The 20808-nt window shown below is 41.3% G+C and overlaps 1 pseudogene and 1 gene segment (V, D, J or C); both read left to right on the forward strand.

The window, feature by feature from the left end:
- LOC126958583 (immunoglobulin heavy variable 4-28-like) overlaps nt 1-20808 on the forward strand; it is a 220212-nt pseudogene that overhangs the window by 109350 nt on the left and 90054 nt on the right. The gene's annotated exons all lie outside the window — the stretch shown is intronic.
- Nucleotides 4612-20378, forward strand: LOC126958587 (immunoglobulin heavy variable 1-18-like). The segment is given in 5 exon segments: nt 4612-4668; nt 7271-7424; nt 12915-13209; nt 19099-19287; nt 19373-20378. Coding segments are annotated over 2 exon segments (465 nt in total).

Below are 20808 nucleotides of genomic sequence, written 5' to 3' on the forward strand. Positions count from 1 at the left end.
GTACATAAACTAACATCCGAAAGACATGACAGTGAGGGGATATTTTATTAATCAAATCTCATATTTAAGTGTCTAGTTTATATTTTCTCAGAAAATAAAGGAATATACTGAGAGAGGTACATGGATGGACTACGAGTATCTTAAATGTGGACTGAATGATGTAAATCTCAAAGAAGACTCAAAGGAAGGATACCAAGATGTCTTTGGAGAAGGGGATGAGTTTTGTAAACAATGTATTAGAAATAGAGCCTTTTTTATTTTTAATGCATAAACACATCTTTAATGTTTGAATGCTTCCAAGGATGGAGAATTATTACTTTTGTGCTTTGTTAAATGATTCACATATTAATGTCCAAATACATCAAATGATTGACGTTCCATTAATGTGAAATGTTTGATATTTCTCTGCATGCTCACACAATATGTACACGGTTGTAAATCAAACTTTATTGACTTAAATTCAATTTCCCCAATTAATGACTCATTGAGGGAAGATTATTTAACCTTCTGGACATTGATTGAAGATTATTTAATCTTCTTTACATTATAAAATTACAAATACATTATGCCAGATTTTCTTAAATGCTTCAAATACTTGAAGAAACAAAACTCCCCAAATATCACAGTAATTAGCAACCTAATTGTTGAACACACTAAAACTCTTTCTGAAAGTCTTAGTGCCTGGATTTATTTGTAACACTTATTTTTAATTGACACATAATAATTTTACATATTTATGGTGTACGGGCTGATATTTCAAGAAATGTACACAATGTGTAGTGATCAAATCACAGTTATTAGCATATTCATAACCTTAAACATTTATCATTTTTCTGTATTGAAACAATTCAAAGTCCTCTCTTCAGTCTATTGGAAATATTCAATAAAGTACTGTTAACCGTAGTGAGCCTACGATGCCACAGAACACTAGAACTATTCCTCCTACCTACCTGTAATATTGTAACTGTTAACCAACCCCTCCTCAAAATTGACATGGAGTTCAACCAGCATCAGCAGCTCAGCCAGGAGGCCAGAGGGCTTAAAATCCCACTTACGTCCCTCCCCCAGGTTCAGGCCTCCTCACCAGGGAGCTGGTAGAAGGTGTCCTGTCTTCCTGGATGCAACTGTCTGCAGTGGAGTTTACATCATGCTGAGCTGGGATGTGGAAGGAAGGAAGAGCATCTTAGATCAAATACGATGACTGGCCTTACTGAGTTTTCTAGATTTTCTTGAATAAATGTTTCTTCACTTACTCCATGCTGATAGAGCCTTTCCAAACCCTGTAATTTTTCAAAATAATTTTCACTGGTGTCACGAGGGCATGGATTCATTGAGCCCCTCATGCTGTCGAAGAGAAATAGAACTGCTTTGTCTTCACTTTTTAGGGAACACAGCCATAGGTTATAAAATAATGAGTTGACTTTTCTTCCAACACTTTACAGATACCGTGAATTTTCCTGTTGCCTGTAAGGTTTTAACCAGAAGAAAGCTGTCATCATCTTTTCTGTTCTTTTGGAAGGAACGCGCGCTCTACTCACCTCCACGTGTCTGGTGTATTTCTATTTGTCTTTGCTTTTCAGCAGTTTTAATGAGATTTACCTAAATGTGTGTGTGTGTGTGTGTGTGTGTGTGTGTGTGTAGGCGTTGGGGGAGGGGTGTCATTCCGCTTCTGTGTTCTCTGAGATGCACGGATTCACGGTTTACACTCTCTCCATTTTGGGGAACACAATTAGAATAAATGTCAGTGTGAGCCCAGAAACAAGCCTCCCTGAAGGGGGAACAGAGCCACCTGGGGGCGCTCAGGACCCACTGAGCACCAGAGCCAGCCTCAGGGCAGGTGCAGATGGGGGTTAAGGTCTGGTTTCCTGGCAGCCCTGTGGCTTCCTCTCCATAAAGCAGTTTCCTCTGGGGCAGTTCTCTGGATTCTCTTCCTGCGAAGTCTCTGAAGAAGAAACATTTGTCGTAACAAGAGAAAAACTTCTTCACATGCACCAAAGACAGAGTCACCCACAGTCAGTTACTCCTGTTTCTCAGTATCAATAAGTTATCAATGCTTCTGAATTAAATCAGCTAAATCTATAAAAGATGCTGTGTTTAACTCAACACTGCAGCCCCGCTCAACAGAACTCCAAGGGCCAGTGGGCAGCAGGCAGGATAATGCGCAAGTCGTCATGGGGGCAGAGGGAGTTCACATCCAGTGCAAGAGAAGAAAGGCCCCGTGGTGGTCACTGTCAGGGCTCCAAGCCCGCAGTTCCAATTACAGATGATCCCATGCAAAGGAAGAGAGACCCTACCAATGTTCAGTGTGGATGTCGAGAATGACGGCTCCACACTCACACCCCAAGTGAATACGAAAAGATTTACCTACTCTATTACTGAGGTGTCTGCTGAGGGCAGCACAGGCAGTTCCGAACCGGAATTTCCTCAGTAGGGCAGGAAAGGAGGCTGTCTCAGGGCTTTCTAATAATCTGGTGGTGGAGTCGGAGGGTGTTTGTACTCAGGAGAAGGAGCTTGTGTGATTTAAATCTCACGCTGGCATCAGATAAGGGAGCTTCCATGATTTCTTACTAGATTTCCCATGTGTGGGGGAAAAGGAGGAGAAAGAATAAACCTTAATTCATCAGCAGGGAGGCACCAAAAGTAAGACCTGACACTTTATTCTCCCTAGCAGCTTAAGAAAACGAGAGAAAAAGAGAGACAAGGGTCCATTGTGTGTGAAAAGCAAACAGATCTAAATAACATAAAAGTATTTATTACTATAAGCGCATAATAAAAAGAAACAGAATGAGGAATCAGACAGGCAGGGGTGCTGAATCAATGTCTGGAGCAGCCTTTTCATTTCTTAGAATTTCATCTACAGCTTTCAGACTCTCAGGTCTCCCAGTTAAGACTTTTATCCATATTGGGCTTATTTTTTGTATACAGTGAGAGATGGGTCCAGTTGAATTCTTCCGCAAATAGCTGTTCAGTTTTTCCTGCACAATTTATTGAACAAAGTGACGTTTTTTCTCCCAGTGCTTGCTTTTAATCCAGTTTGCCAGAGTCAGTTGGCTGCAAGCATGTGGCTTCATCTCTGGAATGTCTATTCTGCTCCACTCATCTATATGTCTGTTTTAACAACAGCACCGTGTTGTATTTGTTACAGGACTGTAGTACAGTTAGAAGTCAGGCAATGCATTTACACCACCTTTGTTCTTTTTGATTTGGATTTTTATGGCTATTGAGGCTCTTTTAAGTTTTCATATGAATTTTACTTTTTTCTAATTCTGTTGAAAATGATGTTAGTATTTTGATAGGAATTACTTTGATGCTGTAACTTGCTCTGGGCAATATGATCATTTTAACCTTTCAATCTATGGCCATTAATTATTTCCATTTATGATAATGGGATGTTTTTCAATATTTTGTGTCATCAAAAATTCCCATTATAAGTGTTTTGTAGTTTTTCTTGTGGAGACATCTTTCACTACCTTGGTCAAATTAATGTCCAAATATTTTCTTTTTTATGGCTATAGTAAATAGTCGTGTTTTTAATATGGTTCTTTGCTTGATTGTTACTTGTGTATAAAAATATTACTGGCATTTTTGTGGGTTTTTTTTTTCCTTCATTCTAAAACTTTACTGAATGAACTTATCAATTCTAGGAGAATTTTGAAAGGATATTAGTTTTCTAAGTACAAAATCATATTATCAGCAAATACAGAAAATTTTACTTCCTCTTTTCCAATTTGGGTGCCTTTATTTCTGTCTCTTGCCTAATTTCTCTTGCTAGGATTTCAAGTTCTATATTGATTAAAAGTAATGAAAGTGGGCATCCTTGACATGTTCTGAGTCTTAGCAGGCATACTTTCAACATATTCCTATTTAGTATAATGCTGTGTGTGAGTTTGTCATATACGATTTTTATTAATTTGAGGTATGCTTTCCTTCTATTCTAATTTTTGGAGGGTTTTTATCATAAAGAAATGTTAAATGTTATCAAACTTTTTTCTGCACCCGTTGACAGGATTATGTTTTTTTGTCTTGAATTCTATTTATGTGATGAATCACAGTTATTGTTTTGTGCATGTTAAATAGTCATTGCATCCCTGAAATAAAACTTAGTAGATTGTGGCATATTATCTTTTTGATACGTGGTTGCAATCAATTTTCTTGTGTCTTTGTGAGGATTTTTCCATCTATAGTCAGCAGTGATATTGATCTATAGTATTCTTTTTTTGTGTCCTTGCATGGAGGTGGTATCAGGTTGTTGGTGGCTTTGTGGAATAAGTTAGGAAGAAACACCGTCTACTCAATGTTTTGAAACAGGTTTAATAGAATTGCTAGCTGTTCTTTTTATATACTGGGCAGAATTCAGCTTTTAAATCCATCCATTTTAGGGCATTTTTGTTGAGATTTTCTTTTTAATTACTGCTTCAATATCACTATTTTTTGATCATCTCCTTAGGATTTTTATTTCTTCCTGTTTCAATCTTGGGTGATTTCATGTTTCCAGACATTTATCTGTTTACTCTAAATTGTCTAGTTTGTGAGCCTGGAGATGTTCATAGTAGTCTATGTTGATCGTTTATATTTCTGTGGCATCAGTTGTCATGTTTTAGTTTCATTTCTCATTCTGCTTACTTAGATTGCCACTCTACTTTACTTGCCTGATCTAGCTAGTGGTCTGTAAGTTTTGTTTGTCATCTCAAAAACCCAATCATTTATTTTGTTGGTTCTTTGTATTTCCTGGTTCTTCACTTTATTTCGTTCTGTTCTGGTCTTTGTTATGTGTTTTCTTCAGCTGTGTGTTTGGTTTGTTGTTGTTTTTCCAGTTCTTTGATATGTAATGTTAGGTTTTTAATTTGTGATCTTTCTGTCTTTTCGATGTAGGCATTTAACACTATAGTCTTCCCCCTTAGCACAGCTTTTGCTGTAAACTGGAGGTTTTGGTATGCTGTTTCTCTCTTTTTATCATTTCAAACATGTTACAATATCCTTCTTAATTTTATCATTGACCCAAAGTTTACTCAGTAGCAAGTTGTGGAATTTTCATCTGTGTGTAGTTTTGAGTATTCTTCTAGGGTTTAATTTCTAGCTTTACATTACTGTGGTCTGAGAATATATTTCATTTTCAAGAAGTTTTTGAGACTCTTATTTCTGTCATAGTATATAATTTATCTTAGAAAATATTCTGTGCTAATGGGAGTAATGTGTATTCTGCAGTCCTTAGGTAGAATGTTCTGTTAATATCTGTTAGGTTCATTTGGTCTAGAGTCCAATTTAAGTCTTGTGTTTCTTTGTTGATTTTCTATCTCAGTGATTTGCCTAGTATTGTCAGATGGGCATTGAAGTCCATCACAATTGTGCTGCCATCCACGTTCTTCCTTAGGTCTAATACCATTTGTTTTATGAACATGGGTTTTCTGGTGTAGAGCGCATATAGATTTAGAATTGTTATTTTTACTCAATCGTTTTATCATTATATAATGAGTTTCTTTGTCTTTACTTACTGGTGTTAATTTAAAGTTTGTTTTATATGACTTAAGCATAGATACTCTTGCTTGCTTTTGGTTTCCATTTGCATGAAATATCTTTTTCCACCCCTTGAACTTGAATCTGTATGTTTTTACCAATTAAGTGAGTTTCCTGTCAGTGGCATAAATTAGAAACCTCTTTTTAATTCATTCCACCAATCTATATTTTTTAAAATGAAGAATTGAACTCATTTATATTCAAACAATACTGATATGTGAGGTTTTGCCACCAATCTATATTTTTTAAGTGAAGAAGTTAACTCATTTATATTCAAACAATACTGATATGTGAGCTTTTGCTGCTGTTGTCATGTCATTTGTTAACTAGTGGCTTTGTGGTCATTATTGTGCAGTAGTGTTAACAGTGAGTTTTATAATTTCGTGTGTTTTATGACGGTGAGTATTGTCCTATTGCTTCTATGTTTATGTCTGCCTCGAGTATTTCTTGTAGGTCCAGTCTAGTGTACTTAAATGTCCTTAGCATTTACTTACCTTAGAAATACTTTATTTATCCTTCATTTATGAAACTGAGTTTAGCAGGATACAAAATTAATTATTGACATATACTTTTTTCTTTTTTTCTTTAAGAAGTCTAAAATTGGGAGTCCAATCTCTTCTAAGTTTATGCTGAGAAGTACACGGTTAGTACAATAGAATTTCTTATAGATTGTTAAACACTTTTCTATTGTGAATTTTAGAATTTTTTTTTCTTCCTATTTACTTTAGATAGTCAGAGGACTGTAGATCTTGGTAATGTCTGTCTTCCAGTGTCTTGTCATGGAGTTTTCTGTGCCTCTTTTATCTGCATGTGCAAATCTGTAGCAAGACTAGAGATATTTTCTTCAATTATTTCATCAAATTGTTCTTCTAAGCCTTTTTACTAGTTTTCTCCCCCAGGAATATCCATGGTTTGTTGGTTCAGTTGTTTTACATAATCCTGTACTTCCCAATGAGTTCGTTCATTTCTTTTTCTTATTTTTATCGGACTGGGTTAATTTGAAATGTCTGTCTCTTAGGTTTGATGTTCTTTCTTCTTTTTAGTGTATTTTATTGTTAAATTTTTAAACTGTATTTTGTAATTAATTCAATCAAGTTTTTATTCCCTGAACATTATTTTTTAAAAATAAATCTCTTAGGTCAATCTTGAGTTCTTCTGATTTATTCGTGTTGGTTCTCAATTTTCTTTTGGATTTAATTGAGTTTCTTTAAAATCAACATTTTGAATTATTTATAAACATATCATGTTGTTTAGATTCTATTGCTGGAGAGCTAAGGTGATATTTGAGGTGTTGTAACTGTGTTTTTTCATACTTCTAGAATTGCTGATCTGTTTGTTTTTCATTGGCTAAACTATCTCTTCTTATTATTTCTGAATTTATTTTGATTTTGATGAAAATTTCATTCTGTTGAGTATGTGAATATAATGCATATTGTGTGGGTCTTTTGATTTGGTTCTTGGTTTACTCAGTGGCAAAGACTCTGTAAGAGTTCCTTGTCTATAGATGACCATTATTTAATGGCTTTCAGAAATGATGGTTGTAGTAACAATGTTCTGGGCCCACGAGCAGGCTCACTGGCTCCTGCAGGTCCTAGATATTGGAAGCCTCAGGAACCATTTCCCATTTGGAATGCATTTGTTTCAGCAGATATTGTATTGGCTTGTTAAGTTCACTCTTCACATTAGTAGATGGCCTTACAGGTTTGAGCTGACTGTGGCGGAAGCAGCTGAGTGCATGTTTGATATCTGTGCACAGGGAGAAGGCTCCATTGCCTTAGGTAATGGACTGGTCTATGAAGTGCGCAGTGACCTGAATTCTCTGTTCAGACCTTGAGAGGCGGACAAAGCTGGGCAGAGATGAACCTCCGAGCCTGACAAGCAAAAGCACCAGCCTTGATGGGAATAACCAGGTGAGGAGCATCTACCCTGTATGATTTCTTCTGTTATTAATAGCTTTAGCGCGGTGGCTTGTTTGAATTCTAGTTGTGGTAGTAGCATAGTGGGCGTGTTAGTTGCCCTATGGTCTTTTCCGGAGCTGGAATTACAGAAATATTGAGAATCTAATCTCATTTTCAAGTGCTGTACACATGTCTGAGTGACTTTTTATTAGGTCATGCAGTTCAAACACGAGGCCAGGAGGTGGTGCTTGCAGATAAGAGCCGACTAAGGTGGCAGCAGAACGGTTTATGCTTTAATCATGGTTAAAGTGGGAATATTTGTCATGTTCCAGATATTAGAGAACATACTTTTAGTTTTGTTCTTATTCAGTATGATATCAGAAGAAAGTCTCTCGAATACAACTTTTTTTTTTGGAATCTCGCCCTGTCGGCAGGCTGGAGTAAAGTGGTGCCATCTCGACTCACTACAAGCTCCACCTCCCGGGTTCAAGTGATTCTCCTGCCTCAGCCTCCTGAGTAGCTGGGATTATAGGCACGCGCCACCACGCCCGGCTAATTTTTGTACTTTTAACAGAGACGAGTTTCACTACGTTGGCCAGGCTGGTCTTGAACTCCTGATCTGTGATCCGCCCGTCTCGGCCTCCTAAAGTGCTGGGATTACAGGCGTGAGCCACCACGCCCAACTGTATATAAATTTTCTTATGTCGAAATGTGTTCCTTCTATACCCAGTTTGTAAAGATTTCTTTTTTTTTTTTCCAGGAAAGAATGTTGAGTTTCATCAAATGCTTTTTCAGCATCAATTGAAAAAAAATATATTTGGATTAAAGATCTAAATGTAAAACCTAAGACTATAAAATCTCTGGATAATAACCTAGGAAATACAATTCAGGGCATTAGAACAGGTAAAAACTTTATGATGAAAATGCTAGAAGCAGTTGCAACAAAATCAAAAAGTGACAAATGGGACCTAAGTAAACTAAAGAGCTTCTGCATAGCAAGATATACTATCAACAAAGTAAACAAGCAGGCAACCTATAGATTGGGAAAAAATATTTGCAACCTCTACATCTGACAGAAGTCTAACATTTAGAATCTAGATGGAACTTAAACAAACATACAAGAAAAAAATGGCAAAGGACGTGAAAAGACACTTAAGAAAAAAAAGACCTTCATGTGGCCAACAAGCACAGAAAAACGTGCTGAATATCACTATCATTAGAGAAATACATACCAAAACCACAATGAGGTACCATCTCACACCAGTCAAAATGGCTAATCTTAAAAAAAAATAACAGATGCTGCTAAAGTTGCAGGAAAAAAGGGAACACTTCTACACTTCTGGTGGAAATATTAATTAGTTCAACCATTGTGGAAAGCAGTGTGGTGATCCCTCAAATAACCTAAAACAGAACTTTCATTTGACCCAACAGTCTCCCAACTGGACATATACCAGAAGGAATATAAACATGAAGGTTCATTGCAGCACTATTCACAATAGCATAGACATGAATTTGCCTAAATTCCACTGGCAGAATGGGTAGAGACAAATGTGGTACATATAACCATGGAACACTATGCAGCTAAGAAAAGAATGAAATTATGTCCTTTGTAGGAACATGATGGAACTGAAGCTCATTACTCTCAGTAAACTAAATCAGGAAGAGAAAACTATATAATCTCACTTATTTGTGGGAGATAAATAATGAGAATTATTCTCTCAGGGCCTGAGCCTTCCTTATTCAAAAAATCATTCTAAAATAAATGTTCAACAAGTTGCTGATATGCCTTTAAATAGCCTATTTCATCTGGACCACTTGTGTCACTCAATAAAGCAATGAGAACTATATTTAAAAGTGGGATTCTAGGATAATAAATATCTTAACAGTGAGAATATGAAGGATACGGATGGCTTTACTAATTCAATTGGTACATAACTGTGGGAGACACTATATTCCCGTCAATAAGATATTCAGAATTCAGAGCTAAGTAATGTTTCCTACATTGTGTGTGTGACTTGGCACTAGCGGATTTGAGAGTGTGGCAGGTGCACAGATCAAGTGGATCAGAAATCAATCAATATGGAAATATGACAATCTATGGATATAAACTAAAAGTTATGTAAATACTTTAATTCTATTTAATGGAGTATGAATTAAAAGCCAAACTTATTAAAAACACAAATTACTTGGTAATTATTTTGGGGTGTATGAATTTATCAAGAAATTCAAATTCCTTTTCTTATTTCAACCCCTGATTACTACTGTCAGTGGGAGGGAAAACTCAGAACCAATCATCACAGGGCAGATGTGCAAACCAAGAGTCTTCCCATTGAAAGGCCTGGGAGCTGAGGAGTCTCAGTCAGGTGCTGTTCATTATATGAAGTATCAAAATATTTTAACATTTTTTCATTGTGTGCCGTGATGATTTTAAGTTTATGTCAGAAATACATGAGAGATCATGTTCTTCCACATCCTCATTGCCATTTGGCATTATGAGAATTGTGAATTTTAACCATTCTGATAGATAAGTAGTGGTATCTCATTGTTGTTTAAATGCACATGTCCCTGATTGAAATTTTATATTTAATTATTTTTAAATAATTTGGATGAAGTGTCTGTTCTGATATTTGGCTCATTTTGTTACATTGTTTTCTTTTGATCAGTTGTGTTTCCTTACACACTCATAATAAAAGTCATTTACCAAGGTAACAAAAAGTCATTTAATAAATATGTGATCTGCAAGTATATTCTCCAAGTCTGTATTGTCTTTCTGCTCCTTTATCAATGTTTCTGGCAGAAAGATATTCATATAAATACATACGTGTGTGTGTGTGTGTGTGCAAACTTGTAACAAATAATTTTCATTTTTCATAGATCATGTTTTGGGAATATATCTAAAAACTCATTATGAAACTCACTAACAGAATTTTTTCCTTGTCTCTAATCTCAGGCCACAATCACAGCATCAGTGTTTAAATTTCACCTACTTGGCAGGAGGATAATTAACTTAAGATACTTGAAATTCTTATGCATGGGAGGTGTATTTTTTCCAATTTTCTTTATTTAATAAAATATTAATATTAGTATTAGTTCATGGATGTTTACTTTATACTCTGGAAAAGACACAATGCTACATTATTCCTTGTGTACTTCTCAAATCACCACTGCTTTTTTAAGTGCTGTGAGCTCTTTTATTTTGGATTCGGTTTCCTTAGAGCACACCCTATCCTGTTGTTTTTGAGCAATTCTCTATTTCTTGGTATTACAAAAAAATTCTAAGCTCATTTTCTCTATTATCTTTTGATACATAGTCAGTTCTTTCTGCAAGGATTACTGGGTTCCTAGTATTAAATAATTATATTAAAATACATAATTGTGGTATTGGCTGTGTGTGTTGTTAATGTTTTATCAGTGTTTCTAGGATCTCTAAGCCAACAGACCTAGCAAATGTGCATAGGTATATTAACCCATTTTACAGACATATCTAAATGATTTAAGTACCTAATATTCTGTTCCTTTATTACATCAAACCTTAGAAAACGCTGGTGCTGCACTCTACTCTGACACCATGTGGATTTTTCTAGTCTTCCTTCCTTAACTGTCCATAACCACCAACTGAAAAGGCAGGAACCCTTAAAACCATATGCCATACATTGCATTCTTTATACATTTCATTATGCATGCACAGTGCTATCAGAATTGTTAAATAGTACCACTTTAAGAAGAATGTTTATCTACTAGGATACAGTGCTTAAGTTCAATTTCTTTATATTTTACTCTTACAGAATCCCCTCATTTCCAAAGTTACTTAGGTGAGAGACTTTATGTACCACCGGCTTCAGTGAGGTTATTTCAAATATGCTGTATAATTGTTATTTGGCAGTCTGTAAAAGACAAAAGTGTAGATCATGGAAATATATGAGGATTTTCTACAAATATATAGAGAGAGTATAAATTAGGAGAATCAGGCACTGTTTACCAACAGAGAAAATTTCTTCATTATATGCATTAGTGGACACATGACACAATTTGTCAAACCTCATAATTTTATGAGACAAAATGTTAAACTAAATATACGCAACTTACAAAATTATTCCACACCTCATGAACCCCAAGATAAAATGCAGATTCTATAAAAATATCTCGGCCGGGCGTGGTGGCTCGTGCCTGTAATCCAAGCACTTTAAGAGGCTAAGGTGGGTGAAACACTTGAGTCTAGGAGTTCGAGAGCACCTGGGCAACATGGTGAATCCCCGTCTCTACTAAAAGTACAAAAAATTAGCAGAGGCATGAGAGGATCCCTGAGGGAAATCCTCTGAGGAGGCTGAAGCTCAGGAATCACTTGAACTCAAAAGGCAGAGTTTGCAGTGAGCTGAGATCATGCCACTGCACTCCAGCCTGGGCTACAGAGCAAGACTCTGTTTCAAAAAATAAAAAGACAAAATCTAATGACTTTACACAATGCGGGCATAAGACTCAGGCAACATGGAATGAAGTAACTTTCCCCTTCTGCATATAGGATATATCCACTCACAAGAGACTTTCCCTTGATCAGATTCATGTGGAACCAAGATTCCTTCCTGACAAGCAAATAATCCAGAGGGTTCTTATCTACCCTTGACTGAGAAAGATTTCCCTCTAACTCCAGTTCAGTACAGAAACACACTGCCTCTCAGTGGGCATTCACCATCAGACAATACACACACCTGTCCCCACGTGAACCTTTCCCTCAGACAAACACACACATCACCATGTTGACTCTTCCCTCAGACAAGCACACCTGTCCTCACGTGAAATCTTCCCTCAGAGAAGTACACACGTCCCCACCTTGACTTTTCTCTCAGACAAGCACGTATGTTTGATATGTCTGACACTGAGGAGTTGTGTGGCAAAATGAGCTCAGGATAGAGGTAATTATAGACTCCAGCTCTGACATTTGTAGATGTGCATTTTTAAAAATTCTAACTGAAGACTGCAGTATTGTCAAGGACAGTGGTTTGTAGCTCTAAATCCACAGACTACAGGTAGTTGTCTGTTTCCTCTGGGAAAGATTTATTTTCCTTTGTTTAATGTATTTACATGTTAATAAACATTGATACTGTAAAGGTACCCAAACAGAGTCCAACTTAGAGAAAAAGAAACATGATGGGCAAATTAAGTCTGAATATCCAGTCCCAGGAATCCTTTGGCCCTGCCCTCCCTGGAATCCAGAGGCAGAGATGGGAAGATCCCTGCTGAGCAGCACAAACATTTCCACAATGAGAAAGACATGGAAATGAGGCCCCTCCACTGCTAATGAAAAGCAGCTCACCCCATGTCCCTGCAGGTCCTGGTGAAAAGCCATCCAAATTCATGCCCTTCCTCAACGTCCACACCAAGGAGTCAGGGCTGATCTGGACTTCCCTTTTTATCACTCTCAATATCCAGGTTCCCTGTGGTTTAGGCTCAGTGGTGGCTGCTCCACATGAAGCTATTCTCATTCTCTTCCCTCTGTGTTTGCAGAAGTCCGTGTGAAGTTGTCTGAAGAAGGCAGGAGGAGAAATGCTACAGCCCTGGGGTTCTCAGATTTTTCTCCAAAGCCTCTGGATTCACTTTCATAGAAAACAGCATAAGCTTTGTCCAGCAGGCTTCATGACAGGCTTCATGGTGTGGTGGTAACAAAGTAATTCAAGTGGAAGTTCTCCCTGGTACCCTGCTTGAGTAAAAAGAAGATTAACAGTCCTTAAGGACACTCTTTCCAGAAGATTCTCCCTTAAGATGACCAACCTGAGAGCCAAGGACAAGGACGCGTATTACTGTGAGCAAGGCAGGGTCAAAGGGTGTGAGCCCAGACACAAACCTCCATGTAGGGAGGGGCGAGGAAATTGCATTGTAAATGCTGCTCAGAACCACCAGGGGGTGCTCAGGGCACCATGGGGCACTCAAGACACTAGGGGGCATTTAGAACCCCCGGGAGGCACTTAGAATTACCAACGGGCACTGAGGACACCATGGGAGCTCAGGACACCAGGGGGCACTCAGGACATGACAAGGTGCCCAGGACAACATGGAGGACTAAGAACCACCAGGGGGTGCTCAGAACCACCAGGAGGCACACAGGAAACCAGGGGGTTCTCAGAATTCAGGGGGTGCTCAGGAAACCTGAGGGTGCTCAGAACACCAAGGGCGCTCAGAATAGAAAGTGTGCTCAGATCACCAAGGGGGAGCTCAAGACACCAGGGACCACTGAGGACATCAGGGTGTGCTCAAGACACGGGGGGTCTCAGAATACAAGGAGTGCTCAGATCAACACGAGGCGCTCAGGAAATCAGGGGGAACTGAGAACACCAGGGGGCGCTCAGAACCACCAGGGGGCGCTCAGGACAATAGGGAGTGCTCAGAACCACCAGGGGGCGCTCAGGACAATAGGGATGCTCAGAACCACCAGGGGGCGCTGAGGAAACCCTGGGGCACTCAGGACACCAGGGTGCATTCAGCACACCAGGGGGCGCTCAGAACCACCAGGGGGCGCTCAGGACAATAGGGATGCTCAGAACCACCAGGGGGCACTGAGGAAACGCTGGGGCACTCAGGATACCAAGGGGCACTAAGCACACCAGGGAGTGCTCAGAACCACCAGGGGGCGCTGAGGAAACCCTGGGGCACTCAGCACACCAGGGGGCGCTCAGAACCACCAGGGGGCGCTCAGGACAATAGGGAGTGCTCAGAACCACCAGGGGGCGCTCAGCACACCAGGGGGCGCTCAGAACCACCAGGGGGCGCTGAGGAAACCCTGGGGCACTCAGCACATCAGGGGGCGCTCAGAACCACCAGGGGGCGCTCAGGACAATAGGGAGTGCTCAGAACCACCAGGGGGTGCTGAGGAAACCCTGGGACACTCAGGACACCAGGGGGCACTCAGCACACCAGGGGGCACTCAGAACCACCAGGGGGCGCTCAGGACACCAGGGGGCGCTCAGAACCACCAGGGGGCGCTCAGGACAATAGGGAGTGCTCAGAACCACCAGGGGGCGCTCAGAACCACCAGGGGGCGCTCAGGACACCAGGGGGCGCTCAGAACCACCAGGGGGCGCTCAGGACAATAGGGAGTGCTCCGAACCACCAGGGGGCGCTCAGGACACCAGGGGGCGCTCAGAACCACCAGGGGGCGCTCAGCACACCAGGGGACGCTCAGAACCACCAGGGGGCGCTCAGGACAATAGGGAGTGCTCAGAACCACCAGGGGGTGCTGAGGAAACCCTGGGGCACTCAGGACACCAGGGGGCACTCAGCACACCAGGGGGCGCTCAGAACCACCAGGGGGCGCTCAGGACAATAGGGAATGATCAGAACCACCAGGGGGCGCTCAGGACAATAGGGAATGATCAGAACCACCAGGGGGCGCTGAGGAAACCCTGGGGCACTCAGGACACCAGGAGGCACTCAGCACACCAGGGGGCGCTCAGAACCACCAGGGGGCGCTCAGGACAATAGGGAATGATCAGAACCACCAGGGGGCGCTGAGGAAACCCTGGGGCACTCAGCACACCAGGGGGCGCACAGAACCACCAGGGGGCGCTCAGGACACCAGGGGGCGCTCAAAACCACCAGGGGGCGCTCAGGACAATAGGGAGTGCTCAGAACCACCAGGGGGCGCTCAGAACCACCAGGGGGCGCTCAGCACACCAGTGGGCGCTCAGAACCACCAGAGGAAACGCTGGGGCACTCAGGACACCAGGGGGCACTCGGCACACCAGGGGGCGCTCAGAACCACCAGAGGAAACGCTGGGGCACTCAGGACATCAGGGGGCGCTCAGCACACCAGGGGGCGCTCAGAACCACCAGGGGGCGCTGAGGAAGCCCTGGGGCACTCAGCACACTAGGGGGTCCTCAAAACCACCAGGGGGCGCTCAGGACACCAGGGGGCGCTCAGAGCCACCAGGGGGCGCTCAGGACAATAGAGAATGCTCAGAACCACCAGGGGGCGCTCAGAACAACCAGGGGGCGCTCAGCACACCAGGGGGCGCTCAGAACCACCAGGGGGCGCTCAGGACAATAGGGAGTGCTCAGAACCACCAGGGGGCGCTCAGGACACCAGGGGGCGCTCAGAACCACCAGGGGGCGCTCAGAACCACCAGGGGGCGCTCAGGACAATAGGGAGTGCTCAGAACCACCAGGGGACTCTCAGAACCACCAGGGGGCGCTCAGCACACCAGGGGGCGCTCAGGACACTAGGGAGTGCTCAGAACCACCAGGGGGTGCTGAGGAAACCCTGGGACACTCAGGACACCAGGGGGCACTCAGCACAGCAGGGGGCGCTCAGAACCACCAGGGGACGCTCAGGACAATAGGGAGTGCTCAGAACCACCAGGGGGCGCTCAGCACACCAGGGGGCGCTCAGGACTATAGGGAGTGCTCAGAACCACCAGGGGGCGCTGAGGAAACGCTGGGGCACTCAGGACACCTGGGGGCACTCAGCACACCAGGGGGCGCTCAGACTCACCAGGGAGCTCAGAAACACCCGGGGGCTGGTGTAGGGAGCTCAGGACAGCAAGGGGCCTGCTCAGATCAGCAGGGGGAACTCAGGACACCAGGGGGCGTTCAGAACCACCAGGGGGTGCTCAGGACAATAGGGGGTGCTCAGAACCACCAGGAAACACTCAGTACAGCAGGGGGCGCTCAGACACAAGGGCTCCCTTAGGAGGCAGCTCCACATTAGGTCCCTGGGGAGGGTGGGGTTTCCTGTTTGAACTTGCTATTTTTTGACCTTGTAAAGAAAAGTTCTACCCCAGGATCTCTTAGCACTTCTTCCTTGTAACTCACATTTTGTCTTGTTTTATTTTTTGGTTTTGGTCACCTACAAAAACTTAACCTTAGAACAGAGATTCAACTCAATTTATAATCCTCCATATTATCACAGTAATACTAGTGATGACTGATCAGTATAATTTTAATAATAAGAATTGTGTATCCTCAATCAAAACTGTATTTTCATGCAAAGGTTTTTGTTTTCTTAGTTGTGTCAGCCACACAACTATAAATGCTTTTCTATCAATAACTCAGTATATGCATGATGTTGACTTTCTTTTACTTTCCTCAGCTGCTTATGGAGCTGAAACACCACTTTAAGACCGGTTTTATCTCTTTTGGTTGTTCCTGGTGATCTGCTCCTCAGACTATTCATCCTCCTTCTCTTCTTCTGTCAAAGCCTTTTATTTTCTTCAGTCTTTGTGTAAGGAAGCAGTAAGTGCCTTTCCTTTATCTCTTCTATATCTGGGGTATCAGTTCGCTTCTGATGGTCAGTGCAACCAATCATGTTTACAATGTTAATAGTTCTTTTTAGAAGATACGTATTCAACTTCAGTCTCTCTTCCTTTCTCACTCTTTTCTAGGGTCCTGCAGACATCACCCCTATCCCACTTTGTTTTAATCTGTTTCTGTTGACCCCAACAGTACCCATAGAACACACGTTTAGGTAGATTTGACTCCTGGAAATAGTGGAGGAGGATTCCATAATTCAGCAGTGCCTCCTGTTCTTCTCCTCAAGTAAACACAAAAGGACAGCAGTGGGGAAATTGTGAATTTTCCCCAATCCTGTGGAAACAGCCAACAAGCACTAGGAACTTCACACTCTAACACCATTAGCACATAAATCCTCAAGTAACATATTAAAATTTCCAGGTTAGTCTTTTTCTATCAGAAATGCCATCCAGTGGCAACAACCCATAATATATGGGTCTGGGTTAAAGATGAAAGTGTGACAATGCGCAGACTCTGTCTGAGGAGGAGAACACAGGGAAACTGAAAGTCAGTGGCAGAGAATAAGACAAGGACAGTGGGGAAATTTGAAGCCTCTGACATACATTTTTGGAACAAAAGGTCTTGGCAAATCTGTTGACCTCAGATTCTTTTATCATTGGGCATTTTCAGGGTTCCTAGCTGAGAAAAAAAATGCATAAAACAAAGTGGGATGGGGTGATGTCTGCAGGACCCTAGAAAACAGTGAGGAAGGGAGAGAGACTGAAGTTGAATAAGTATCTTCTAAAAAGAACTATTAACATTGTAAATATGATTGCATGCACTTCCCAAATCTCCACCTGTGTTCTGTTTGCCTCAGATCTCTAAGAGAAAAAAGCCATAAACCTAGGCCTTGTGTCTGTGTAGGAGGCTCATTTTATAGGCTAGAAATTAGGAGGAAAGGAAAATATGTGTTATTGGTACAGTAGATACAAAGTTGGCTTTATTCTGAATGTATCTGCACCTGCGGATGTTCTCAGATGCAACATTCAACTGCAAGAGCCCAACGAAGAAACAAGGCACTCCCCAAATCCTACAAGTTTTTGTATTCACTGTGTGTTCACTGACTCAGGAAATGTGAAACTTCATAGAAGGGACTCCCTTCTGTGTCATAGAATCTTTGCTTCGGGTCTCCCTGTCGAGTTCAATAGGTTTATTAAGGCTAACCAATCCTTAAAAGACGTGGTGTCAACAGTATATTGTGTCACTGAAGGAGTGACACAGCACGACACAGACACTCCATGGTGGGCTGGAGACTGTGGGGAAAAATGTCTGTGAGCCACCACGGCAACCTCACTGCAAGGCAAGGGCTTGGCTGGAGAGGGCACTCGGGAGCCACCAAGCACAGGTTCCAGCCCCAGAGCAGGTGCACAGGAGGTTGGAGAGAAGGCTCAGGGCCTGGGTCTTCCTTTGTCAGAAAAAAACAATCTAAAATAACTCTTCAATAGGTCACTGACGTGCCTTTAAATGTCCTGCTACATCCAAAACATTCATATAACTTAAGGAAATGAAAACTATTTTTAAAGTGGGTTTCTAGGACTATAATATCATAATAGTGAGACTATAAAGGAAGGGCATGTTATTACTAATTCAAAGGGTACAGACTAGTTGAAGAAACTATATTCCAATAAATAAGAAATTCATAGGAATTTCAGACTTCAGTTTTAAGTAATGTTGCCTGTGTTGTGTGAGTGACAGGGCAGTGGTGGATCTGAGAGTGTGGCAGGTGCACAGACCTAGTGAGTCAGAAATCAATATATAAAGATGAGGATCTATGGATATGAACTGGAAATATTTAAATACTTTATGAAAATCTAATAAACGGAGTTCAAAAAACGTAAGCCAAAATTATGGAGAACACAAATTAGAGAGTTCATAAAGAACTTCAAACTCCTGCTACATCTTCTGATTCCCATGGTCCATGAAATGAGAAAATCAGCTCTAATTATGCATCACAGGGCCAATCTGTAAACCAAGAGTGTTTCTCTTGAAGAGCCTGGGGGATCAGACACCAGGCAGGTGCTGGAGACACTGTTTCCAGAGCACACAGCAGATCTCAGGGCCTGCTGGACACTCAAGTGGGACATCAGCAGTAACTTTCTGAGAGTCACCAGTGAGCTGTGCTGGTACCTGATGGGTCCAGGAAAAGACCAAGGCACCTTCTCAGTGTCATGGAGAATGATGGTCCCAAAAATGATCCAGGTGGTCTCTATGCTAATCAAATGCAGGCTTGCAGTGAGGAGCCTGTTCTATCTGGGCTTATTCTTTAGTGAAAGGACCTCTGCCCACAAATGTTTGTAAATGGAGCAGGGTGTGCATTTCCTCCAGCAGGATTAGGGCTTGGACCATCAGCATCTCACTCTTGTGAAGCTGATGTGTCACTTATCTTCCCTTTCTTATCATGGATCAGGCTTTGAGCTATGAAATGCTCTGTCTTATGAATATGCAAATATGCTGATATCCACTGCAGTAAATATGTTCTGTGCTCTGAGAACATCACTCAACAACTGCATCCAACCTCAAGAGAAGCCCCTGAGAGCACAGTTTCTCACCATGGACTTGACCTGGAAGATCCTCCTCTTGGTGACAGCAGCCACAGGTAAGGGGTCCCCAGGTCTCATTCTTGAGAAGCGAATTGAGTCCAGTCAAGGGGACGTTCATCCACTCCTGTCTTCTCTCCACAGGTGCCCACTCCCAGGTGCAGCTGGTGCAGTCTGGGGCTGAGATTAAGCAGCCTGGGGCCTCAGTGAAGCTCTCCTGCAAGGCTTCTGGATATACCTTCACTAGCTACTACATGCACTGGGTGAGACAGGCCCCTGGACAAGGCCTTGAGTGGATAGGACTGATCTCCCCTTACAATGGTAACAAAGGCTACGCACAGAACTTCCAGGGCAGAGTCACCATAACTACGGACATGTCCACGAGCACAGGCTACATGGAGCTGAGCAGCCTGAGATCTGAGGACACAGCCGTGTATTACTGTACAAGAGACACAGTGTGAAAACCACATCCTGAGAGTGTCAGAAACCCCAGGAAGGAGGCAGCTGTGCTGGCATGGAGGAGATGACAAAGATTATTAGATTGAAGACTTTCTTAGAAAATGACATTAAGACATTAAAGAAAATGACCAATATCAATGTGTATTTGAGAAATTTCAGTTATTTGAGATACTTATCATACAAAATTTATTCTGTAAGTAAATTTCAGGGATTGGAGAATGAATAAAATTAACAAATCTGATACAGAACTTCCTCTGAATCAATCTTTGCAAACATCAATTTCTGAATCAATGTTGGAAATATTTTGAAACACAAAAGCAAGTTCACATTTTAACTCTTTTATCTCTAGTTAAGAAATGCCAAAAAATCTCATGTTGTGCATGTAACATTTTGAATTCCCACCGACAGTGCATGAAATTTCTTGGTTTTCCACATTCATATTGCCATTTATCATCATGAGAATTGTGAGTTTTAACCATGTTAATAGGTGAGTAGTGATACCTAATTTTTATTTAAGTGCACATGTCCCTAATAAAAAATTGTATTTAACAATTTTTATATAATTTTTGGTGAGATGGCTCTCCTGATAGGTGGTTCATTTTTGACTGCATTGTTTTCTTTTGATTAGTTGTAAGTTTACTTGTATGTTGATTATAAAAGTCATTTAACAAATTACAATAATTCATTTAACAAATATGTGACTTGGAAGTATTTTCTCCAAGTCTGTGGTTGCTTTTTACTCCCTTATCGGTGGGTATTGCAGAAAAATGTGTGTGTGTGTGTGTGTGTGTGTGCACAAATTTAGATAAAAAACATAAAAAAATTATTCATTCATAGATCATGTATTTGGCATTATATCTGGAGTCTCCTTATAAAATACACTAATACTGATTATTTTTTACCATGTCTCTTATCTCAATCATGAGTGTTTAAACTTCACCTACTCCTCCAATCAAGGAGGACTCTCCACCGGAGATATTTGGAACACTTCTGTAAGGAGATGTGTTCTTCCCATTATTTCTTTACTTAATCATCTATTAATATCCTTATTGGTTTATGGATGTCTATTTCATAATCTGAAGAAGATCCATGCTGCATTATTCATTTTAGTGTTCAAATCA

This window comes from Macaca thibetana, chromosome 7, assembly GCF_024542745.1.
Source record: "Macaca thibetana thibetana isolate TM-01 chromosome 7, ASM2454274v1, whole genome shotgun sequence".
Classification (NCBI taxonomy): domain Eukaryota; kingdom Metazoa; phylum Chordata; class Mammalia; order Primates; family Cercopithecidae; genus Macaca; species Macaca thibetana.